At 37.0% G+C, this 26,710-nt stretch overlaps 1 protein-coding gene across 43 annotated transcripts in view; it reads left to right on the top strand.

Moving 5' to 3' along the window:
- Positions 1–26,710, top strand: part of DLG2 (discs large MAGUK scaffold protein 2) — a 988,777-nt gene that overhangs the window by 684,035 nt on the left and 278,032 nt on the right. For all 43 annotated transcript variants that reach the window (XM_030286703.4, XM_032751275.3, XM_032751277.3 and 40 more), the window contains one exon: positions 1,632–1,801. In XM_030286703.4, the coding sequence (XP_030142563.1) occupies positions 1,632–1,801 (170 nt within the window). The remainder of the gene's footprint in view (positions 1–1,631; positions 1,802–26,710) is intronic.

Consider the following 26,710-nt stretch of genomic DNA (forward strand, 5'->3'; position numbering starts at 1 on the left):
GTTTATTTTCTTGCAGCATGTGCATACATGTTCTTGAATATTGTATTTATTTATTAAAAAATGAAAAATTAACTTCCTTATGAGGGAGAAAAGAGCCTACAGGTGTGGAAAGGCATAGAATCATAGTAGCACAATTTGTTTTGGGTTGGAAGGGACTGTAAAGATTGGCCAGTGACACTTTCCATTAGACCAGGTTGCTTAAAGCCCCTCCCAGCCACGGAAATTTCCAGCATTAGAGCAAACCACCAAACCCGACCTTTGAATGATATCTAGAAACTTTGTGCTACAGTACTTTTGCTCAGAAGTTAAACATGTGTTTTGTGTCCTTTTCAAGTTTTACCAGTTTCAGATAACTGTTCTTTTTGTTGTTTTGATTTTAGTTTGTTTTAAACAAAAGCAGCAGGACAAGAGCATGACAAAAACCATCATAAATTCTCATAATTCTGGTAAACTTAGGTAAAGTTTCATTCTCCTTCCATGTGCTAAGATTCCTAATCAATATCCAGATCAAGTGTTCCTTTGCAATAAAGAGTCACATTTAATAGTTGATTTTTATGTATAGAAACATAGCAGAACTGGGAATATTTTTAGCAACCCACATTTATTTCACTGGTTGTCCTTTCAGACATGCAGAAGAAGACATTCATTTACAATATGCCTTTTTCTATTGTACCCAAAATACTTAGAGGCATCTCACAACAAATGTACTGCAAAAGAGCAGTAGTGTCTCAATTAATCTAGTTCTTTGGAATTTGCTCTTTTCACTTGTCCTCATTTGCAAAGAAAGGACGGCCCAGTAGTTAAGTCATTAGCATGCTGCTTTGGAGATAGATTTTTACTGCTCTTAAGTTGTATATTTCCTTTCCAACTAGGACAAATCTGTCAGATAAGGAGAATGCAGCTCCATCTAACCAGGACATTGAGGATTATTATCTGTCTGTCCTCTGATACTTAGTAAAGCTCAAAGTAAGAACATGAGGGAAATGTAGTAGTATTCTAATAAAAAAGAAAATTTGATTACCATACAGCAGATCTTGTAGCCTAGAGTCAGTGTTGAAAACAAAGAATTTAACTTGAGTAAATTATTTAGCATCAAGCATTCTCTTTTAAATTGTCTGCTTTTTGTAGGACAGCATTTTCACTATGGCAGCTTTTGTATCACACTATGAGATTTCCATAAGAGCAACTGTAGTTGTCCTTACTATGGGCCATAGTAATAGAATGCAACGTCACTGTTTTGAAGCAGTTATATTGTTTAGTCAAAACTGTTTAAATGAAATCTGTAAAGACAAGTTATTACTTATTTCTATCACTATAGTGCATGTAACCCCAGTTTATGAAGGAGGATGGTAGGTGTGAGTGATTGGGTAGACTCCAGTTTGAATCCAGTGTGTCTTTTGGAAGGACTCAGTGCTCTGTCTCAGTGCTTGTGAAGTATATTGCATTAAGTCTGTAATCTGGCAGATGTGGACTTGATGATCCTTGTGGGTCCCTTCCAGCTCATCGTATTCTGCGATTCTGAGATTCCCAATGAAGTCATCTTCATTTCACAGCACTGCTGACAAAACTTTGTTTCGTCCAAAGTAACCGCTGAAGCATTTAGTACCTATGGTTCTTTGTTTTTCTTGTAGGGTCAACGATTGCATCTTGCGAGTGAACGAGGTTGACGTGTCGGAAGTCTCACACAGCAAAGCCGTGGAGGCCCTGAAGGAGGCTGGTTCCATAGTGCGGTTGTACGTTCGGCGGAGGAGACCTATACTGGAGACCGTCGTAGAGATCAAGTTGTTCAAAGGACCGAAAGGTAGATAAGAAAATTAAAAATACATTCATTTTAAACTTGGTGTTTAACCTCTCTTGTAGCTTAAATGGCATCTGACCATGTTCATTTACTAACTGTCAAATAGTGAAATGTTAATCTAGGCTGGTAGAAGTTGAATTCATGATTACGTCTCTTCCTGAAATAAAAAGGAGTTCAAGGAGTTTGCTTCATTCAATGTTTACTGCAGAGATATCTCATTACCTTCTAAACACACACGGAGATACTATGTGGCAGCACATATAGTACCTCTAAAGTTTCTCTACTCAGACCTTTGACTTTGATTTAAGGTGCAGCTGAATGTGGAGTTTCTGAATTCTTCCTCTTTTCAGAATGCATTTTGATTATCCAGCTTGCCCTCTCTACTATTGTTATGGTTTTTTCTAGTTATCTTTACAACATGAAGGCATGAGTATCAACTTACCCAGATCCATAGATGAATTTTATTTTATTCTTCAACAAAATTATGTGGAAATCTAGCACAAAACCTTCACTAGTCTAAATGAGCTTTATCACTTCCAGCAGAACCTTCTGGTTACAAAACAAAATGCTAAATTCCTTTCTAGAAGCATTTTTCTTCATAGCTAATTTCTGGACAAAGAAAATTCTTATTGTCACAGTACATGTGAATAGAATGAACAGCAGTTAATTTTTTTGATCCATAATAGCTATTTTATAAGCAGGCCTTTGATAAATATATATACATAAATATCTATATTATGAAATTAAGACATTTGTGTGTATGTGTAGTGCACATGACCTTAATCTCTCTATTTTATCTATAGTGAATAATCTGCAGCTTTTTTAGTGTTCTCCCTTACATATCCCCTCATGTGAATATTATAGTATGCTTCCCCATAGGGTTTTTTTATAGCAGTAGTGGAGTATGTTTAATGTATTGAGACAAATTGTTGAGATTGACCTCTAATACTCAAAAAAGATAGTGCAACACTGAAAACAGTGCACTCTTTTACACTGCAGTGTATTCATTATACTCTGGTCTTGGAAAAGAGTAAGATATATTTAAACATGCATCTGATGGTAAATAACTGAAAGTCTGGATTCTTGTGGTCAATTATGATGCTGGATTGTTTTTCTAACAGAAAAGCATTTCTAATGGTATTTTGTATGAAAGTGAATTCAGAGTAGAAGTGCAGGCAGTGTTTTTAAAGATTTGGAATTAAACTAAGTGTGTTATGTGACAGTCATTTTGAGAGACCTAAGGCTAAAGAAACTAAAATTAACTTGTCCTTTCTGGTTGTGATGAAGCAGTAAAAACTATTCACCGTGACCAAATTTTCGCTACATTGTGAAAACGGACGAGAGAGGCAATCATTATCTAATAATGGGTTTGCATCGTGTTTGTTTTGCCTGTAACTATTTATTTTTGCAATTATTTTCATAAAACAGAATGGATACCAAAAAAGTACCTTTTTAGGGCAAGCTAAAGAATTTTTATTGCTTCTTCCTGAAAATACGATTTTGTATCTGTATTCTTATATGAACTTGACTACAGATAAGTGCTATAAATAATTAATTTTGTTGTTAAGCTGAATATATTTTTTGTATTTTCACTTTTATAGTTAGCTGGAAACATGGATAAAAAATAATCTGATGGGCTAATTTTCTGCAAAAGCCAGGGGTTTTGCCTTCACAATTCAGGCAGCAAGGAAGCCTGCTCTGTTAGGCTTTCTGTATTCTACAGATAAAAAAGCAAAATGAAGAAAATAAATAATTTATAGTTGGGATGAAAATCTTACTAATACTATTTTTAATATCTAGAGTATTTTTTCTTTTTTTTTTATTTTATTTGAAATCTTCCATGAAAAAATTATCTCTTGTGAGGCATCAAACTCTTAGCAGAAATGGAGAATAAAACCCACCCCTGACTCTTGGCTGTAGTCACACCTGTGATGCTTATCTCCTCATATTTCAGGTGATTTGTCTGCGAACTGGTCTTTCACACCATTAATGTGCAATGTAAGATCCACTTAGTATTTATATAAACAGTGCTTTTTACTTCTCAGAGTGAAATTGGTATGTTTTGGTGTCCAGAGCAGGATCTGAAAACCAGAATGGTAGCTTCCACACCATTCCTTCTTTCCTACTCACAAAATTAATAATGAAAGTAAATCTGTTTTTTAGACAAGAGAGTTGTTCCCTACCTAATTTGGAGTAGCAAATATCTTTTCAGTTCTTTTCCTGACTGTCTCTGTCAGTATATAACTCAGCATTTACTGAGTTCATTCCTTACTGCCCTGAGAATTTACCACATGAAAGCAAGTCTTGGCATCCCTAATACCAGGTAAACTCAGAGATCCCTAACTTGCCCATGTGTAGTAGATTATATCTTTCAGCACTTGAAGTTGGTAAAGAAGAAAATTTGCAAGGGTTTGTATGTAGAGGTCCTTTTAACTTCATTTGAGATATTCAGGATGAGGGCTTTTACAAGTTATTAGTTCATAGAGGTTAATTGAGTTTTTCTAATAGGGGTTAATTTTTGTAGCTAGTAACCACTGTATAGAAGATATTGATTAATTTGGTGAATGTATTTTAAACATCAAGTATAGAATAAGCATTGGCTGGAGATGGCTTTGAGTGTGTGTCAGAGGGAAGGGTGTGGTCTTGTGCTGCCAGGAGGTCCCTTCTGAATGCAAATCCCCATGCAGTGGTTCCTGTTGCTCTACAGAAAGTCTTTCCTAGTGTCAGATGTGATAAACCTGTAACCCTTTAGTTTTAATTTTGGGAGAAGAGGTAAACAAAGACACAAATTATTTGTGTAATAGGAAAATCAAGGGTTCAAAGAGAGCTTCAGCTGTGTAGGCATTTAAATCTGATTATCACTTTGACACACATGATGGCAAATATTGGCAGATAGCCACAGTCTGTGTCTTGAAGGTAATAGCTAACTGTCATCCTTGCAGGCTCTTCCTCTCTTTCACCTGCTTGGGAGATTGTCTTTTGTATGCCTCTTACATGTCTCTCCAGGCAGGTATGCAATTCACTGTATGGCTTTGCAAAGGATTGAGTGGCCAGCAGTAGATGTTTTGTTTCAGGCACTCCCAGGGCACAGCAGATTTTAGCAGCCAGCATCTCTACAGTGGCTGACAGATGTAACAGAGGAAAGATATGCTTGCAGCTTTTTTATTTAAATCACTGGGATTTAGACACTTCTAAAAATCCTGTCATTAAGTAATATTCTTTTCTTGCTCTGTATTGAAACAAGACTAGCAGTAATGAGAATGGATTGCAATGCTTGGATTTGCAATGGATTTGCAATGGATTGCAAACACTGCAATGTTTGTTCCTGGGGAGCAAAATGCAGGCATTCAAAGCAAAGCAGTTTAATGGTGCTGTTTGGCTTTGTAATATAACTCATGCATTAGCTTCCTGTAAGACCCTGCAAAGAACTGTGTATGGGCAGTGAGTTGCGAACTTCAGTCATTGTTCAGGGGTTCCAGTGCTCAGTCCCATTTCATTGCATTTGACTGAAGGATTTTAAACCAAAGTAGTTCCACTGACCTCAAGATTTTCATGCTGTCTTATCACACTCCAAATATACTTTTACTAAACCCATAAGCATTGAGTAGTATGATGATGCACAATTAGTATGCTCATGCACAAGTGACGGAAATTAAACCTGATTCATTTTACTTTCATTTTTTAAATGATCAGCAGAAAAATGTATTTCTACTATTGTAAAAATTTTATGGCAGTCAGAAACGTGGATAAACACAGAGATCTTGTAAAATATTATCAACTTACTTGCCTACCTAGCTGATAATTTAAGCTCTGATATAATGTACCAGAAGGGGAAAAAAAAATGGCAGAAAATAAGGATTCTTGTAACTACCGCATTCTCGGATCAGATAATAAACTTTTGACCTCACTTCTGTGGGAAATGTGGTGTCTTAAAAGACATCAGAACTGCAAAAATGAAGTTCAGGGTATGTGAAGCAGAACAGCTGAGTACCAGGAAACTTCAGAGGAAAAATGTCAGACTGAAAAACACAAAGAAAGGAACAACATAAAGTACAGCTAATTTTGCTATCTGAATATGCTGGTGATTTGAGTATAAAGTCATAGAGAAACAGGATTACTTTCCCACACCCTTCATGGTAATAGTGCCTATCATTACAGTGTTTGAGATGTGTCAGGATCTTGCCACAGTGACTGGAGCTGCCCTTCTGTTCATGATATTTTTGATGAAAAGGCTCTGAACACACCAGCAGTTCTCTCACTTTTTGTTTTCTAAAAGCATACTTTTTGCTCATTCCTGATGAAGTCAACCAGTGACACATTTTTATGAGGTCCACTTCAGACAGTTTTGGGCACTAAAAGATTTATAGAGGCACTAAATTCTCTACTCTTTTTGCTCTCAGAATTAGGGCCATATCAAAACTTTTCTTTTAATCCATTTGGAGTGTGATTATATTTTGAGGCTTCAGATCAAACATTTATGCATCTTAAGCACTGTTCAGCCCCATTCTGTATCTCCCTCCGGATGGCTATTCTTATCTTAAATTTCTTAATCAGCAAAGACTAAGCTCCTAAACCAGACTTCTCAATAAAATATGCAAAAATAAAATAGGATTAATATAAAGGGCATAATGCTCATTTATTTTGGGAGTTATGTATATCTGTCCAAATGTTAGACTATGTCATTGGGCATAACCAGTTCCAGAGTTCCCATTTCATTGTGTTCTGTGCTGAACTGAAGCCACTCTATGGCACATGGTAGATTTTCTTTTCCCATAACTTTTTATTCTTGATGTCATTGAATAAAGTCAGTGGATGGCAATGAAGCTTTCTTACTATACTAAGAAAATAATCAGTATGGCTTAATTTGTGCATTTTTAATTCTCTTGTAAGTTATGAGATTTTCTTGAGATGATGCAGAGATTTTTCACCATCAGTATAAGGTATGATTTCACTGTAGATTTATTTTGGATTGTTACTGAATTGTCCTCTAGTCCATTACTGTCTGTAGTTTCCTAGAGGTCCATGCTTCTTTTTTTCTATGAGGATAGACGTATTTTAATTTGGATTGATAGCTTTATAGGAAATGTCTTGTGTGTTCTATTGCACGGATAGTATCCCAGCTTGCTGTGACAACTGTAGTAGTCACAGAAGTACACTTCAATGATTTGTGTTTCAAAATGTCTGCTAAAATAAAAAAAAAAAAAAGGTGTTCAATTCAGAATAGCAGAATAAAGGGTTCATTTAAAAAAAATTAAAAGTGCTGCTTTCAGTAAGGAAAGGAATAAACTTCTGACTTTTATCTAGCAAAGCAAAGTCAAAAGTTACCTTTTTATCTCAGGTAATAGCTGCAGCACTTAAAATGAAAGAAAGGGCTTTTTGCAAACAAAGAACCCCAGCTATTTATTTCCCAATTTCAGAGAACTATGAGAGCTCTCAGATCTTGCTGTTTGATAACTGATTGCAAGTGCTTGCTTCAGACTGATGAGGGTACATTTTTTTTATTATTCTTTTTTTTTATTACAGCTATCACTTCTACTACTTTAATGATCTTTTTTCTCTAATTTAAGAGACACTAAATATGCCATAGCAAACTTTAGCATGTGGGAATAGGAGGTTTTATGGCAAGTTAGGCAGATATTCTCTTAATTAAAAAATAATGTTTTGTAAGGTCCAAAGTGTTTTCAACCAAATCATTTTTTCACGTTTGATACAAAACCTTTTTTTACAGTCTTTGAAGAATTTCATTCTTATGATCCTATCAGCTGTGAATTTATTCTGGTTTTCAATGTTCTTCTTCTGTGCTCTGTGAATCCTTATCTAAAACAGAGGAAAATGGAGCAACTTAAAAGACACAACCATATAAAAATGAGGAAGCAGGCAAACTTTCTCAAGTCTCAAGGATTTAACAAACTGTTTCGGTTCCCAACTCTAATTAAAGTGCTTCACTTAATATTACTGTAACCTGAAGTATCACTTATTTCAGGTATAAATAGAAAACCACCACAACTGAAACTAAAATACCCTTTATTGTTAAATGCCTTTGCTTGAAGGAACTTGTATTTCCTCCAGTTAGCAGAAAGTGCTCCATCAAACACTGGTACATATTTTTCTAGTTTTAAGATAGTGGATCGAACCATCATTTAGAAGTTAACATCACTAAAAAGCACAGCTTCCCTGCAGTCTAGGATTGTCTAATGTAAGAATATCTGAACATTTACCACGTGAAGATTCTATTCTCTTGAAAAATCATAAAATTAGAAAGCACCATGACAAAAGTGCTATAGAAGCTTCTGCTGTTTTCCAACCATATTTTAACACATTTATATTGCCAGTGCCTAATGTGGTTAAAAGTGGTAGGTTATATCTACACCTTTGTATTTCCCAGACTGAGGATGATGTTATTTAATTTAAGTGATGATAAATATGTACAGCTGCTATTATCATATTCTTCTTCATGGTATAAATAAAACACCAAATATATTATCTGCCTTTGGTCAATAAAGACTTGCCATCTCATTTGTGCAAGTTACCATATATTAATCTTTTCTTTTAAAATCCCACATTGATTCTGTGAAGTGGTTCCTTACATTCCTGAGGAATAGTAGTCCTTGTATACAATTTCACAAAGTAATAGTTATTAGATGAATGGCATTTTGGTTCTAGTTTCTCAGGCTTTTTCTTTTTTGTCTTTGTTGGAGAAAGAAGATAAATCTGTTATGTTTTTTGTTTAAAATGCAGTTTAATGGAAGGAAGTGGTGGAATCTTAATTTAACCATCTTTGGAGATTAATAGTCATTAAAAAAATTATTTTCTAAATCAAAAAGGATACTTTCAAAGGGAATTCAAAATCCTTCCTTCTGGCTGGTTGTCTCCCTTAAAACTGGAGCTCTCCTGTGAGCTGTAGGATATTATGTGCTTGAAGTCTTTTGTATTTTCATGATAACTATGATTTTCCCCTTTTCTATTTTACTGTCATTTTCCATTAGCAGTAAAGAAATAAACAACATGTCTGGGAAGACTGTGCAGCAATATAATATTGCATGTATTTTGTCTGTTTTTCCCTTGAAACCATTAAGCTCTTAAGAACTCTCCAAGCAGGTCTGAAGGATCCTGTGTTCATATGCAAAATTAACATCATAATCTCGTTGTGGATTTTAAGTAAAATTTTCCAGAAATCATTCACAAAGAGTAAGGTTTCCACTGATATGAACATTGCTTTTTGCAGCTCCATCATGCTAACTATTTCTGAAGTGGTGCAGTAGCAATTTCAAAGTGCAGTGCTGTATTTTAATAGCCAATTGAGATGGCTATAAAAATTCAGCACTGTGCATTAAGATCATTACTAAATTGCTTCAGCAATACTTACTGATGAGGCAGCTCCAGCAGAACACATTTCATCTTAATGAACTGTGGCTGCAATAGAGCAAAAGCAGCAGCTCGGGGAAAGATAGATGTGCAGGTAGGCTTGGATGCCAACAAACTGGAGATTTTGTTTCAAGAGAAATAAGCTTTGGTTGGTTGCTTTTGTTTTCAGTGGAGAAAGAAAATAAATCCATCATCTTTTTCATTGCACTTGCAGTTAAATGGCAGAAGATGATGCTATGAAACTATGTTGCATCAGACCAAATTCAACCATCTTTGGAGCCAAGCAGATCATTGACATTTCAATTGACAGAATTTTCTGTGCTTGTCCTTTCTAAATTAGGTAGGAATTCTGTATTATTATCCAGTTGCCAAGATCTCATCAGCTCTGAGTAGATACATCAAAGGGTATGGTGTTCCAGAGTGACCTTATTTTTTATCATTGTCATGAGGTGCTGGCCTTTTTGCTGTGGTCAAAGTTACTTCTGAGGCTTTCGCTGCAAGTCAAGAGCTGTTAGCATGACTTACTAGATTCCCTTGATACTGTTGTTGTGACCTTCACAGGTTTAACTCTAAACTTTTTTCTGAAAATATGAGAAGGAAGATGTTGGGCTTGGGGTTTTGGGCTTTGCTTCCTTTAGAGACAGGTCTTATTAATTTCTGTGCTCAGCTGTTGGGTAAGTGATTGATGCATCTGCAGCTTTGGTTCATATGGTGTCCTTCTGGGTGACAGTAAACCAGATAATTTAAAAATTCTGTACTTGGTTTATCCCGTCCTTGTGGAAAGGCCTCAAAGGAACTTGCTTTCTAAATGGATTTCCCAGTTACATAATGATCTCCAGCGTGCTGCTGAAAAGTTGCTTGGAACATCTTTTGTCTCGGGCTTGTATGAAAAACTGTGATGTGTCTGCTTTGGGATTCCACTTGACACTGTGTCCTTTTACTGTCTGCAATTTTTAAAAATCCCAAAGACTTAAGTGCCTTTTTTGGGTTTTTTTTTGTCTATGCCAAATCTGAGGAAAATTCCCCATGGATCTTGGCTAGCTTCTTTTTCAATTCTAAAGTTTTCTCCTGACTAAATGTAATATACAGTAAGTCTCATAATTTTGTCATTATAGAATGCCTTTGTACTCATTTTTTCCTCTGGGTTGTAAATTTCTGGGTTAGAAAATAGTTTCATCATTTCCTTCCCCATTCTAGAGTACTGTGTAAGTGTTAAAAGGGAAGTTAGAGAAGATTCCTTTCATTACATTTGCCATTGCTATTTTCATCAGGACAGGCGGTGCAGCAGACAGTGTGTAACGAGTGTTGTTTGTCTCATCAGTATTTCCAGATACACAATATATCAAAATATATGGAAGGACAGTGTGGCATTATTTGCTAAACTACTTGGCTGAGTGTGGAGAAAAGCCTTCCTGTAGACAGGAGGCCAACATCATTTTTCTTGTTTCTTAATGGAGTAGTGAGAATTTCCTAGGCAGTGGCAGTTTTCTTGGCCTTTTTCCTATACCTATCTGATCCTTGTTTTAAATTCTTCAGTTAAATTTTAGAGAATTATTGTTATGCTTGATCTTTCACCACTTTAATAATAATTTTGAAACAGTTATATGACAACTATTTCTGATATACCTGATTGACATCCTGATGCAACAGAAGAAGGGTATTAACCTGTTGTGTGGAATGTGTTCATTGACACAATGTCTTTCATTTCACCTGGGTAGTCTGAAAATACTTCTGTTTCCTTCTTTGGAGACCTTAATCCTTTTTTGAATATAAAGCTTTATGTGCAAATTAGACACATGAAGCTAGAGAACAGTGTTTTCATCCTTTATTGTTCAGCTAATTATCTATATAGCAAGATCTGTCTTCTTGATAGTTTTTAGATGTCCAGATCTTTCTCAAGACATTTGCTGTCTGGAAGACAATACATATCAGCAAAATACTGCATTGCCATGAAGAGAGCCTTTGAAAGAATAAATGGTATTTAATTAATTTTTTATAGCATGAGGAGCTGTAGCTCTTCATTTCTTCAAAAAAAAAATTCCCTGTAATCGTAAGCAGGGGCAGACAGTATTTTAAGTCTTCTGAGAAAGGCCTTACAGATTCTAATAATGGTGGAGAGACAAAGCTGACTGCAGCTTTAGAGATTCAAGTTATGTGGTAAATAAAATATCACACTGCAGCCTATTTTAAAATTATTTTAGGTTGTCGGTATTATTCTTTTGTTGCACTAGTTGGAAAAAAAATGAAGGAGTTACATTAAGACATCTCTGAACATCTGAAGGTAGTAACTGTCTTAGAAGTCAAACATCAAAGTGATTAATTGCAATAGTTGTTCAGCTGGCTATTTCTTAGGCCTTTCTGCAGGTCTGTCATCCTCATTTTGCTTTAACTATTCCAACTTCTAGATGAAATTTCAGTTATTCTTCATTAAAATAAAATAAATAGTACATTAGTGGAATAGAAATTTCCCTGTAGTATTTTATCTTTGACTTGCCATTTATTATTTTAGAACATTTTTCCAGCGGCTTTGAAGAACTGCTTTTCCTTCATCAGTTAGGGGTGTTTGTTTGTTTGTTTTGTGTCTCTAAACATGATGTTAGAATTCCTAGAAATCACAGCTATTTTTTGGAGTTCAGGGGTACGACCCTTTGCTGTTTGCCATGGAACACACTGTCCGTGCAGAAGATCATTGGGCTGTCATAAGATATGAGACCAGGAAGTCCAGGCTCTGGAAGTGCAGTGCAAAAATGTTCTGGTCCTGCCTGTATCACATCAGTGATGTGTACAAAGGGCAGCTGAATTTTGCATGCACTGAAGGTCCTCTGTTGCAGGCATGGTGACATTCTTACAGAAACAAAGTAGAGTCTTCCTGTGTCAAAGTTTTGTGCTCCCTGACACAGTAGACAGCTGTTCTTCAATTCTTCTTTTGAGTTGGCAGTAAAGCCATTGATTTATGAGAGTATCACTTGTTCTTCTTACCTTGCAGAGACTCATTTAAGACTTTTTTCATTCAGAAATTCTGCTACTTGGTCCAATTGCAAGTTGATAAATTTTTATCAACATTAAACTTTTGATGTGCTTGATAGATAAAAAATATTACTGTGATCTCTTCCAGTGCAGATTTTGGCTGTTGTTGAATGAGAAAGGCAAGGAGATAGCTTATTGGTTATATCTTAAGTGGCTAATTTTGGAGAAAAATGCAACTCTGAAAGCTTGAAAAAGCAAATTATATCTGTGTAGGAAATCTCCATGAAACCATAAGCACTAGGGAGTATATCCAAAATATTCCAAGAGCACAAAGCTCTGTGTTCATTACCTGGGATGTTGGCTTCTGAATTTTGAGTAGTAGCTTAAATGAATTAATAACAAAGTGGCTCTTGGATTATTTAGGGGAAAAAAAAACCAAACAAACCAACAACTGTCCTATCATTATCTGTTGATAGGAATAAACAGTTGCAAAGCAAGATCTTGCAGCTTCATGACATGTAAAAAAGGGTATAATGACACAAAAACTCTTTAGGATATGGTAAAAGATACTTTGCATAAGCTAAAAGAATAATAGCCCCAAGATATGCTTGACATGTTTATTTTGGAAAGTGGTGTTTGCAAATAAGGACACGATAGACTTTTCTTTCTCAAAACTGTGTTTTGGTTTTTGTTTGTTGTGTTTCTTATGCAAAACAATTTGTAGTTTGTCTTACAAAATTAATATAAAGGCATATTATTCATTCCAACAGAGAAAATTGAAATAAGGAAGCAAAATTACAGCAAATAATTTAGTAAAATTGTTTACTGTGGACACATTTACATTTTATATACTGTAATTGAAAAATAAACTCAATGTAAATGGTAGGCCAGAGGTAAATCTTGTCCACAGTGTGTAGGTCAGTTGTGTATCATTTCTAAACTCAAATTATTATCAAATGTCATAGCCAAAATTTCTGAAAGTTATTTTTATATTACATTTTTAAAGACTACTATAGCAAATCAGACCCCCTCTGTAACACAGGATTGTGATTTTAGAGATGTACTTGGCAGTTACAGAGAGATGTTATGATTGGGGGTGCTTTGAAGACAAGATGTGAAAAGTGCCTACCTTTTTACTGGCATCAGTTTTCACAGAAAAGTTGTCTCTGATAAGGTTGCTATCATGATCAAAACCAGCAACAAAGGGACTAGATCTCAGCCTCAAAGGAAGAAGCAATAGGTCTGGTAGCACTTAGAGAAACTCAATACTCACACACTCACAGGTCCTGATGGTCTTGACAGACCAGCAGAATTTATGTGATGAAATCTGAGTGCTGACAATGGTTGAGCTTGAACCCCTGTGGAGAGAAGGTAAAGTGAAAAACTGGAAAGATGAAGCAGAAAAAGCTTCCTTATTGAAGTGAACAAGAGGACCCGAGGGACTGTGAAGCATCAGGATATTTTTAGAATCTCAGAAGAATATTTGTAAAACTAGGGAATCCCTTTAGAAGCATCTAGAAAAAGGTTGAAGAGTAATGATAGCCAGAAGAGAACATACTTCTCTTCTTCAATGTTTCCTCATTTTTCTCAGATGACTCCATGTGCTGTGAGGGTTAAACATTGAAAGTGATGGGAAAAAGCAAAGTGTAATTGAGCAGGGTGAACTGCAAGGTGCTTTCAGTAGAAATAACCACATATCTGCTAAATAGTGCTCACATAAAACTGTAGGAAAATAATGGGGAACAGTAACTAGAACTTTGTTAGCTATAGCATCTTGTCTCTGACGCATCCTACTATGATGAAACATTCAAATCATATATTTGGTTTTGTAAATTGAGGTATGGTTTATAAAGACATAGGAGCATTCCTTTCATCCTTTACAGGTAAAGCTTTGAGCTCTGTACTTCAAGAAGGGTGTGTGCCAGCTGGAGAGACTCCAGGGGAAAGCTGTAAAAATGATCAGAGATTTAGAAAGCCTGTCCTACAATGAATAAATGAGTGATCTGAAGCCATTTATCTGAAATACCAAAGACTAAATGGGAGGTGGGGGGCAATTTATCAGCACCTGATAGCAATCTTGCCTTGCGGTGAATCTTTGAAGAGTGAGTTTGCTCTCTGTGCTCCTTAGGGAGGGTGTGAAACAAAATTTAATAGACTAATAATAAACAAGATTTGTACTAGATGTGGAAGAAGTGAGGATTGTGATTACCAGGGAGGACATCAGGTCTGTAGCATGGGAAATACCTGAGTATGCCAGACAGCCATCTGTTAAACACAATGCAACTGTAGTTGCTTGACAAGAATATTGATCCTTGAGTTTCTTCTTGTCCCAAGATTCATAAAATTTTCTTATTTCACTATACTTTGAAAGAGTAGTCATGGGGCTATTTATGTCCTCCATCTGCAGAAATGAAGAGGGTGTCTTCCAGACAAAAAAACATGTCCTTTGCCTGTCCTCAACAGTAATTTTATATTTTTCATTTCCATCTTGTTTTGCTTTAGGAAGGATAAAGCATTTTAGAAAACACTTCAGTGCATGGGAAAATATTAATGAATATTAGAATAGATCATCAGGTATCTTAATCTGAATTTCTCTGTCTTTTCAAATTTTCTGTTGCTCAAGCTGGGATCATGCTCCTTAGGAACAATTTGATCTGCTGAGTGGCTGGTTCTTCACCAAAGGGTGTTTTCACAGCATGTGTCAGTATTTGGAGGCTGGTAAAAACTCCTTTGTTATTGGCTATGCCAAGTCTTTTAATGCTATGTCTTAACTTCATATAGAAAGTTTTGTCCAGCTCCAATCAAAGCTGAGTTTCTTTATGGCTAAAATCAATCTTGTAGACTTCAGTTGAGTCTCGCTGGTATCAATCTTTTCATCCAAGTAGCTGCCTAAATTTTCCAAATGGGGCCCAGAAATGGCCTGTGAATAAATCAAAATGTTAGTACATTCATTCTTTCCCCCTGGGTGTCATTTTTCATTGGAAATGCTGCATATATAGTTCCTGGAGACCGACCTACACCCTGGCTTTAGCATTGCAGGAAAGTTCAGTGTTTATTATTAGTTGAAATAGCTGATGGAAAGGCCATGTTAATATTCCTCCTAGCTAGAACCCCTCAAGGGACTAACAGCAGGGTCTTGTGTTATGCTATATCTCATTAAGAGGGTAACTCTTACAGAAAATCTGTAGTATTTTCTCAGGCTTGAACAACCATATTTTTAAGAGCTATGCTCTGCATTTCAATTCTGCTATGCACAAGTTCCTAGAAAATCTTTAATGGTCTAGGATCAGTCTGAAAAAAAAAATATGTAATTCTGTTTTAAATGTGAGTTCACATTCTCTTTCTAGTTAGGTATGCTAGAATGCAATTCTCTTTGCAAATATTTGACGTAATTTCTGAGAAGTCATAGAATCATACAATGATTAAAGAATATTTTGGGTTGGAAGGGAGCTGTAAAGGTCATCTACTCCCAGACAATGCAATGATCAAGGACACCTTCAACTAGACCAAGTTTGTCAGACCCCCATCGAGCACACCCGAATCCTTAATGGGCATCATCCAGGAGTGGGGTATCCACAGCTTCACTGGGCAACCTGTGCCTCACCACCCTTACAGTAAAGAGTTTCTTCTCAATATCTAATTCAAATCTACCCTCTTTCACTTTAAAGCCATTACTCCCTGGCCTGTCACTAGAGGTCCTGTCCTCAACTTTCTTTGAAAGGCACAAGTGTCGTGCTTCTCACTGGAAAATAAACCACTTTTGCTTCACTTTGCTTCCTAGAGTGCTGAAAGACAGGATCATCAGCAAACTGAGCTAAGGGACCAAACGACACTTTCGGAGAGACAAAAAGAATCAAAGTGCAATGACTCATTAATCCTTATTATTTCTATTCAGTAAGCACCATCTATTTTCCTTCTCTGTATGATTTTTTCTGTTCAACTTTTAGTATCATAGTTCCATAATTTGCCTTACATAAAAAAGCAAAATTACATGTATATTTGTGCCTTGATATCTCTGTGTTTTTAAGTAACTGAATGGATGACAGATTGATTATTTACAGGTTGATTGCAAAGAGATAAGAGGCTGCAAGATGAACTTTGATTTCATTTTGTATTTTCAAGCTTCAACATAATTGACAGAGAGCTTTTCAATAAAGCATTTCTGCTCAGCTTTACAAGAGGGATGAGAAGATAAATGTTAAAGTTCCCTCATCAGATGGAGGGCAACTAAAAGAAACTGATGAGTCTGGCCCAACAAGCATTTTTGTAAACAGATCCCAAACTGACAGGTTGCTCCTTCTGTCTCCATTTTATTGGTGACAAATTATTAAATATTTGTCTCAAAGAGCCGTTCAACTTAGCAAAGAACCAGCTATACTCATTTAAAGATATATTACCTAATGTTATACAAAGTAAATAGCATTTCTCCCTGAATTGGAATAATCTTCTCCTGTGTCAAGTCTGTAGATTTCAAAAATGAATCAATATCAGAAAAAAAAAAAAAAAAAAAGACAGGAAAAGCACAGATTTACGTAGTACAAAGACTTAAAAAACTAACGTCTCATCAAAAAGTAAAAACTACTTTAAGGCAGCTCTTGATGTGTTCATCTACAGGAGCAAATTATTTTCAATTGCAAATTATTAGGAGATGAAATACCTTGTTCTGCTGTCAGTAATTACAGTGATTTGTGCAGAAAATGACATAGGTCCTATTTGTTAATGACTGGCAAACTGTGATCGACTGTCAGCATAAATTTGGTTCCTACACCTGAAACAGCTGGTGTATTTTGTGCATGGAAAGTGAACCATGTTTTAGGATTTGAACCCAAGTTAATATATAATGTGAAAACAATTGGGGTCTTATCGCTGCAGTCATTCCAGGTGTCTGTAACTGCTTATCTCTTGGCACTGCAGAGGAGCCATGCCCTGTTACTTTTTTCCTTTGCCCAAACATTGTGTGTCCGAATTTATGTAGTATCAGGAATTAAATAAGGTCAAGTGAACTTTAAGAGCATGAACAATGGGTGAAACGTGGAAAAAAAAAAATCCCCCAAGATTTTTTTTAATTGTCTGTGGAAGAAAAAAGGCAGTCAGGGAAAGGGGACTTCTCTTGGTTTTATACCAGTGAGATCAACGTCTGCCATGCTGATCCCATTTCCAGATACTTGTCTTCAAAATTAAAACTTTAGAGAGCTGGTTGATTATTGGTTACATATTATTGAAAAAGGCATTTTTAACAGAAGATGCAGTTAAATGTGGCTATAAGGGCATATTTATGGTAATGAGGCTAATTGCCTTAAAAAATTGAAAAAAAGGGACAATAGAGATAACTTCATTTCCCCCTTCTTTCAATCTGTATGCATTAATTATGCTCTAGATTAGACATTCTCACAATGCATGCAAAGGTGGTTAAATGCAACATTCTCAAGCCTTGTGCTACTGTTATAAATGAAAATTTATTCAGCCAAATCAAAAATAAAAATAGCTTTATTAGCGGTCAAATTCTATCTAGCCAGCCACGGTAAAAAAACGCAGTGCCGAGCCCGGGGATCGACCCTTGGTGTGCAACAAGGAGTCAGCCGTAGGAGAGGTTTTCCCCTATGCCCACACACCTCCATCCTGGCACAAGCGGTTTTTATAGGGAAAATTCCACCTGGAGCCAGGATTTCAGCAATCAATCTTTTCTTCTATTCAGAGTCCATATATTAATAAGATTTTCATTTTTGGTGATGAGGGAGAACAATTCAGTGTCCGGAGTTGTTGAATCCCGTGATGAAATTTACGGGAACACTGCATTCACATGTATTTGTCCGAGGATTTCCATTATATCCATCTCGGTCGTTCACGCCGATGATCAGCACCTGGGGTCCCCATATCTCTCCAGACATGGCCCCATGGCCCATCTTCTGGCGAGCCGTACTTTCTCACTTGTAAATCAGTTTCCAATATACGCCCGGTCTCGCCAGGGCCGGGGGGGGCTAGTACAAACAAGCATACAAGCAATGGCGCAAATTATGTTTACTACCCATAACACTACTCTTGAAAAGGTCTGTTAAAGGTTTCATATTTGATTCTCTAGTCAGGAAAGAGGTTCATAATACCAGTGTATTTTTCAGAACAAAAAATTGCAGAAATACTGAATAAGCATTATTATTACTACAATTTTTTCTTCCACTATATATCTGCCTTAGCTCTCAAGAGCCCTACAAACCTTTGATTGTTAACTTCTCTTTCTCTCTCTTAAGCTTAGGAGAGCAGTTTTATTTTTCCCTTTCCTCCCAGCAGGACTTGTGCTGTAAAGGCGTATTTTTATTGACTGTTTTTCAGGTGCATTCTTAGCCTAAACAGCCAATTCTGTCCTACTCACTTTAGCTACTTGCTTCTGTCCCTGCATCTTTCCTTTTTCCCACATCCTTCAAACTGAGTTGGCAGGGCAGCAGTGATGACCTTGCAGTGCTCTCCATAGGAGTCTCAGATCTATAATGAGGGGCCAGGTACAAAAGTGTAGTGCCAGCAAAGGGGATGTGTGAACCCAACACCATCCCCATCTGCCAGCTCTTACTGCTGCCATCTCTGTGGATGATGGTCAATATGCACCTGGTCTGTGATTCAGGTTAATTTGGCTTGGTTTTCATGCCATTTTCAATTTGCCAATTGGCTAGAACATTTTCATGGCTAACACAAGGCAGACAGTGGGAAAGAAGGCAGGGAGCACATCAGAGTTGTCTCTTTCAGCATTAGTGCGTTTTTAGGTCAACATATGACAATTTAAAAAATGCACTGTGCAACATTCCACCTGGCTTTTTTGCTGCTAATTAGGACAGCTGGCTGCTTAAAATCATGGAATGGTTTGGACTGGAAGAGACCCTAGAAATCATTGCATTCCCTCCTACTCACCATGGCCAGCAACATCTTCCACCAGACCAGGTTGCTGAAAGCCCAACCTGGCTTTGAACACTTTCCTAGGATATCTTCTTCATCTGTAGTCTTGTATAGCCTAGTTGATTTTTGCCCAAGTGAATGAAAGAGCGAGGCTGAGGATGGAATTAAAAAACCCAAAACAAAACCAAAAAACTCTTGTCAAGAAAAATGCTGGTAATGTAGAAAAAAAAGTATGAGGAAAAAATGGGTAGCCTTTAGTAGTCCCTTCATATCCCATTCAGCCATACAGGCCACTTATGCTGTGTTTACCATTATTCCCTGCAAGATATAAATGATCCTGTCACCAGGCAACCAGCCAGATGATGTCTACCCTGACCAAAAATTCTAGCTGTAGAGTTTTTAGTGCCTCTGGATCTGAGGATTATTTGTCCTTGGGGGTGCACCAAAAGTATACCAAAAGCTTCCTGCATGCAAGGAATTGACCATTCATTCAGTTCAATTGTAGGCATATGGAGATGTGAGAAGAGAAAGGCATTTAAAACTTCAGATATAAACAGTTAATCCTCTTCCTAAGTGGCAAATCTTGGATTTTTCTGTTTCAAAACACTAATCTTCACTTTTTTAAAAACCTAATTTGACTGGTCTTAACATGAAATGTTTAGACTTGGTGTATCATGTGTTTATTTCCAAAACAATCAAACTGCTTGTTATAATTCTTGGGGTGTCAGAATATGTCAAAAATTAAATAATTTTTTTTTTCTTGCACTTACACTGGTAAAATTGTGACAGTGTGGTTTAATATGATTTTCAGTGAACTAGAATCCTCATTAATGCTTTGAAAGTCAGATTATTGTGAATAATTAGGAAAATTCCCTGATCTTTTCAGGTCAAATTGTAAAGTATTCTTAAGAATTACTGTTATGCAATTAGGCCACTGCTTGTTGTCTATGCTTTCTGGGAATTTTATTCCTAATTAATTTGAATAAATGTAAAAATATAGAATAAACACAAGTTCTAATAAGGCTCTAAGTGTATTTTCCTAACTTCTTGTTTCCTTTCTTTTCTGCTACATCTGAGGAGAATGTATATTTAGGGATAAATATATGGAAGCGAAATATAATACTGGGGAAAATATTAGACTGCAAAACAATAGAAAAGAAGTGATTGTTTTAATTTGCTTGTTAGAAAGCTTCTTTACAAATTCCTACAAAAATAGCAGTGTAATTTAACAAGATGTGTTTTCAAGGCTTTATGAAAGATTATAGAAAGATTAGCTTTACTATTATGGTGATGTAAAACATGCTTTATCTACTATACCTATAGGATGATTGTTTTTAAACATGCACTAACTGCATTGCAGCTTTATTAACATTTGCATCATAATCACCATTGCCCATAATTTTTTAAGCCAAGAAGTGTAGTGCTGTCTCCTGAGAGTGGGTTTCTTTCTTTCCAGTCTTTCCTGTCTTTCCTGTCTTTCCTTTCCTTCCTTTCTTTCCTTCCTTTCTTTCCTTCCTTTCTTTTCTTTCCTTTCTTCCTTCCTCTCCTTCCCCCTTCTCCTTCCCCCTTCTCCTTCCCCCTCTCCTTCCCCCTCTCCTTCCCCCTCTCCTTCCCCCTCCCCTTCCCCCTCCCCTTCCCCCTCCCCTTCCCCCTCCCCTTCCCCCTCCCCTTCCCCCTCTCCCTTTCCTTTTCCCTTTCCCTCTCCATTTCCCTTTCCCTTTCCTTTCCCCTTCTCCCAAAAATGTAAACATAGTTGGAAACTAGTAGTTGAAGTTGTTTATATTTGCTTCTGAGGCTACAGCTGAGCAACTCGGCAAGAAAACCCCTGAAATAGCCACATCATTTTTTTTTCCCATATTCTGGACTCTTTTGTGTTTCTGGCTTTTATGGATCTCAGATGACATTGATGAACCCCATGTCCAAAGAGACAATTCCCATTCCCCTGCCTCCAGCAGAAAAGCAAGCTCAGAGAATGCAGTGGTGGACAGGGGTTTTCCAGGACATCTCAGCAGAAAGCTGTTTTGGAACAGATGTAAGGAACTGTTGTTAGCAGCATGGTAACCAAATTTTTTAAATTACAAATGCTGAAAATCTCCTTAGATATCCTCAATCAAAGGTATGGAAATCAGCCTGCCATCCCTCCATCACCATATAGCAGCTACCACCACAGTCTCTTCTCTGAGTTTTAGCTGGCTGCTATTTTTCCAAGCCTTCAGTCCTTCAGAGAACTTTGTGATAGTATGAATGTACATATGCAGCAGTGTCGTGAAGCCCTTTTAATCTCAGCGAGATCAATATCTCTGTTTTCATCAAGAATCAAGGACACACCTCTGCACATTTTTGCACTAGGCTGTGCAGCAAGTTTGTGTTACTATGATGCTTTAAATGTCAATGATCCTTTTTCTTTTTATTAAATAAAGAATAGTTAAAATTAGAACTAACCATACTATTGTCATTTACTTTGAAAATTTGAATTTGCAGAGCTAAAAAATCATGCAGATAAAGACAAATAAGATGAAAAATTTTACTGTTTAATATCTAATAAAACCTCAACCAAAATCTGTCTCCATACAGCAAAGTATCAGTGCTCATTTGCAAGAAAATAATTCTCCGTGCCTGCTGTATAATCCCAGCTGCCATCCAGCCATAGCTGCTCTTGTGAGCAGGCAGGCCATACTCAGTGGGAGTGCTGTGTGTGCTGCTCAGTTTGATCCTCAGCAGAGGCTGTACTGAAATCTGGCATCCCTATTGCTTCAGTAGACTGGAGAGGTGATGCACTGGGAGGTAGTGTAGGTATTAATGAAAATAATAACTGTAAAAATGGCTGTGGGAAGGAACAAAGGAAATGTGTACAACCAGTTGGATAAATACCTGAAGGCACGAATATATAATGCAACACAGTGTAAGGGGAACAATAATTTTCACATTGTGTCAGGTGGTTTTGGACAATATTCTTCTTACCTAGTGGTACTGTTCATCACTTTTATTCTATCTGACATCAACTGGGAAATAACCTGAAACACTAGATATTTCTGAAAGAAAATGTCAAAACAATAAAGAAGATGGTTGAAGTTTTTGACCCAAGGCCATTAGAAAGAAACACGGGATAACAACATGCTCTGTCAGATGTGTAGGGACTTGGGCCTTCTTCGTGGTCTAGGCTATTACCCAATTGTTAGTTACAAAAAGAGCCCTCTGAAGTGATCTGGGAAGCAGGGTCTGAAGCAAGACTTAACAATGGCAATGAAATTAGCTTTTAAATATGTTATGAATATTGGTAAAGATTTTATGAATCATACTGTATTTTAGATTCACTTTTTTATCCACAAAACAAAATGTAGGCAAATTTTATTCACATAAGTACTTCTGGTATAAGATGTCACATGCATCAGTCATAAGAATTGCTATAAGAACTCACTCAAATTGATATTTGGCTCCACTGCTACAACATCAAGGAGATGCGATGTTGTGGCTAAGTGATATTGTGATGTTGTGAGATGTGATATTGTGGCTTCACATTCTTGGGATTAATAGTTTCTCAAGAACTGATTCATAGGATGACAAAGAAAGAGCTCTGTAGAGGAAGATTGGTCCCTCTTTGTAACATTGTATAATTATTGTGACACAAACTTTAATTTTTATTTTGTGATGCATTTTATTTTTGTATGGACCAAATAAAAGAGGAATCTGCTGTCAATAATGAACAATAGTCATAAGTTACAGCTATAACAAGCGTATTAATTGTCCACAGTCCTGAGGTGTTATTGTAAATATGTGCTATATGTGTCCTCCAGGAAAGCTGAAACTGGCAACAGGAGGCTTGAGCAAAGGGCATGGGGAGACATTTCCTGGTACTCCTTTGTTTATAATTAACATTTTTATTGTTTGTTTACTCATATAAACTGGACATAACAGTGGTACCTGTCAAAACAAGTCAATCATTATATCAGTCAAAGCATTTTATATTCCCCATGTTCCTTTCCTCCCTGCAAGTGGAATTTGATTAATTAGAAACCTGGATTGGGCCTCATTGTTCCAGGTGTGATGGTTTTAACAAGCTACATCTTTTGCTGCTGTGTTGTAGAAGTGACTGACTCTTGGGAAAGGCAGGAGCTGTCCCAGACCAGGTTCCTCATTGCCATGTCCAGTTATTTGCAGTAGCATGGTTGATTTGTCATATGCCACAGGGCAGCCAGGCTTGCAGTGTCAGGGGAGGGCCTCAGTGGGACAGCTTGTTCGGGGTCCTTTCTGGTGGTGCTTTCTGTTTCGCTGCATGAAACATTGTCTTAAAATCTGATTGCACGCAGTGCTCTGGAGCAAATCAGTTTGTTTCATACCTTTAGGAAAAAAATGTGGCAAAAAGCAATGAGAAAATGTGTAGAGAGGAGTAGTGACATTTATTCAAGAAATCTCTCAATAAGTTAACCATTTATAATCTTCCTTTCATGTATTTCATTCACTCTCTGTTTCATCCACATCCCCCAGGGTGGATGTGCTGAGGTGGTCTGGCTCACTTGTGTGTGACACAAAGGACATGGGACATCAAGCCCTTACCACATCTCTTGGCATTTTCTTGATTGGCAACCATGAACTGACAGATTTTTTGGATAAATTATTTATACCCTCTAGGAGTCTGCTGTTCTTATGGGTGGTCCTTTATATTGAATACCTTTCTGCAGTCTGAAAGCCATAAGGTGGCTGCTCATCTGCTGATTTTTTTCATTTAGTAAACACACATTTTTACTGATATGATCTGCTTCCCTATTGGGCTTACTGGCAAGAGAATGGCAGATGTCACATACTGCAGTCTTGCTGCCAACATCCCACTGTCAAGGTACAGGGTCTTCTGCTGGCAAGACACCTGTTCAATGGTCTTACAGAGCCCAGACATTCTGTCCAGGTTTGACAGAAATGACTCATTTTGATTTTTATTTCTTGGAATGCTCTGCACTGTCAGTACACATGATTTCTCTAAACTTTAGTCTTTAGTCTTTCTTCTTGTGCTTATATTCCTACTGCCATTCACATTTCATTTGTTAATATGATAATATTTCTGTTGAAAGTCCTATGCCTGTTGTGGTTTCACTAAGTCTATGCTCGCAGGTCAGTTATGAGGTAAGGTTTACTGTGGTATAGCTAGGAATTAGGAATTGCCTTTTTTATGTCTCTAAAGCACATTGTTTTGGTTAACTACCTGAAAATCAAACACTTCTTAACTATATTTTAAGGTTATTACTTAAATGCTGCTTTCTTTGGCCTCCCCTTATTGGGAGCCGTGAAACTCTTGTATTTGTGTTTTAAAATCCTCACTCTCTTTGCTGATTTAAAATAAGCTTGTTTCTCTGTGTAGGATAGTAGCAAAATGTGACATCCATCTACCCGCCGTGTCTTTAATGGAGGTTTTATTATTTTTAACTATTATTATTTATTTTTATTAGTCCAACTTGCTGGACTAATTATATGGGGAGCCTCCAAGCCTACTTTTACTAGAAAAATAGTTAGAACATATTGTTTTACTAATATAGTGATATGTTTAAAACATGTAACTGGTATGGCAAATAATGCAAAATAGATGTAAATAGCCAAATATTTTAACATGTTCATGCTAATAATCCCAGGAAAAGATACTACTAAATATCTTCGACTTACTAATAGTAGCATTTTTTCTGCAGTTTCCAGTTTTGATGGAATAGCTTTTGACCCTGTCCCTTTTCCTCTTTCTGATACCAGATATGTCTGCTTTTTCATGGGATTATTGCACATTATTATTCACAGGATTAGTGATGAGCACTTGTGGAACCCAAATGGAAGGAAAATAGGTTTGATTCAATTTTCCTAGTTTACACATTGAGGCAATCTTAAAAGGGCCTATCCTCTTCAGTGATTTTGAACAAAGCTGAGTTTGACTTGGATATGCACCAATATTAAATCCAGTTCTCACTTTTTTTCCCTCTTGAAGTAGTCTCTTCTTCACTGAACCATAGAAACATGGCATGGTTGGGGTTGGAAGGGATCTTTAAGTTCCAAACCTGTTACTCACTAGCATTAGATCAGGTTGCTCAAGGCTCCATTCAACCTGGCTTTGAACATTTCCAGGGGTGGGGCATCCACAACTTTTCAGGGCATCTTGTTGCCAGTGCCTCACCACCATCATCATAAAATACTTCTTCCTCAACTCCATTCTGAATTTATCCTCCATCTAATTCCTGATGTGAGGAATTTGATCACTCTCCAAAATCAGCTGTTTCTGTGAAGCAGATTGCACATCAGCCAAAGAGGAAATTATCAACTCCTGAACTGTGTTCTGATGGAAAGGTTTTCATAACCAAAGGAATCAACAAGAAAAAGGTTCTGCAACCAAATACGCTGTTTTATTGATGGGGGCGAGGAAGGTGTAATTCAATGGAACAATGAAAAATACCATTTAGAAAACATACCCTTGTTCCATTGCTTGAATGATTCTCTGCTTTTAGAACAGGGTAAGAATCTGATACAACACTAACCTGATGTAGTGAGTGACCAGAGATGCACACCAGGGCTGAGCAAACCTTTCCAAAATGTGCAAACAGAAACCTTCAGTCTCAATGAACTCAGATTGTGAACTTTCATAGCACTGATCTTCCCACTCAGCTCTTCCCACATCCAGACCCCAGCCTTTCAAAACCCAAAAGTATGATTCACCTCATCTCTTTCAGATGTCTTGTTGAGATGAGATGAATCATACTTTAAAAGCTCTTAATGAATTTTCATTTATCGTACAGGTTGTATAAATGATAAACATAGTAGTCGAATGTCATTTGGCCATATGAATTCTACCCAAAAGTTTTTGTGTAGTATACTTTCCATGTGCCCTAGAAATTAGCAGAAGTAATTTAAATAAAATTAAATGGGGCATTGTTCCATTCCCTATTCTTTCCAAGAAGAAATTTTTTAAAAAAGGCAAATATGATTAAGCAATGAAATCAAATCATTACTGATTGACATGGAAAAGTTTTGTCTTCCTCAGTTTTCTTTCCTACGCACTCTCCTTTTGCTCCCCACCATATTACCTTATCTTGTTCTGCTTTTCTAAACCTTTCTGTAATCACTGCTGGTTATTTGGATGCCCAAAGTCAGACCTTGCTTACAAATGCAATGTAGCCCCCGTGTTGAATCACATCTAAATTTTATGTAGATTGTAGTAGAGAAAGTTACTCATTCCATTATTTTAAGCTTCACTTTTGTAGTGGAAGCAGCCTGTGTTGGTGCTCTTTTGTTTTACGGTTTCATCTGGCCACCGTGCTACAGCCGTGCAAACGGCAAGCCAAGCCACCCACTCAGCACTGCAGAAAGTGCAGGTGATTATCTTGGCTGCTACTTGCTTGTGTTGCAGCAGGAGCAGGCTGAATTAGACCCACTTTGTGCAGCTGTGTGTGCAGAAATGGCCTTGCTTTTTGCATGTGTACAGTGTCAGTAAAGAGAAGAGGAGGGCATGGAAGTGCACGGCAACCTAATCTTCCATGGTCATGCCCTGGGTGAGCAGTGGAGCTGAAGAAAGCCCTCTGGCTGAGATCTAGCCCACTCATTTGCTCCCACCAGCATTCTGGAATATTTTCTTTACTGGTAGCAGCCTATACAGATGGGGTTTAGATAAAATTGATTAAAATTATGTCACCAAGAAATATTATTCAATCATTGTTCCTTGTCCGTAACTAGCGT

Source organism: Taeniopygia guttata, chromosome 1 (genome assembly GCF_048771995.1).
Source record: "Taeniopygia guttata chromosome 1, bTaeGut7.mat, whole genome shotgun sequence".
Lineage (NCBI taxonomy): Eukaryota > Metazoa > Chordata > Aves > Passeriformes > Estrildidae > Taeniopygia > Taeniopygia guttata.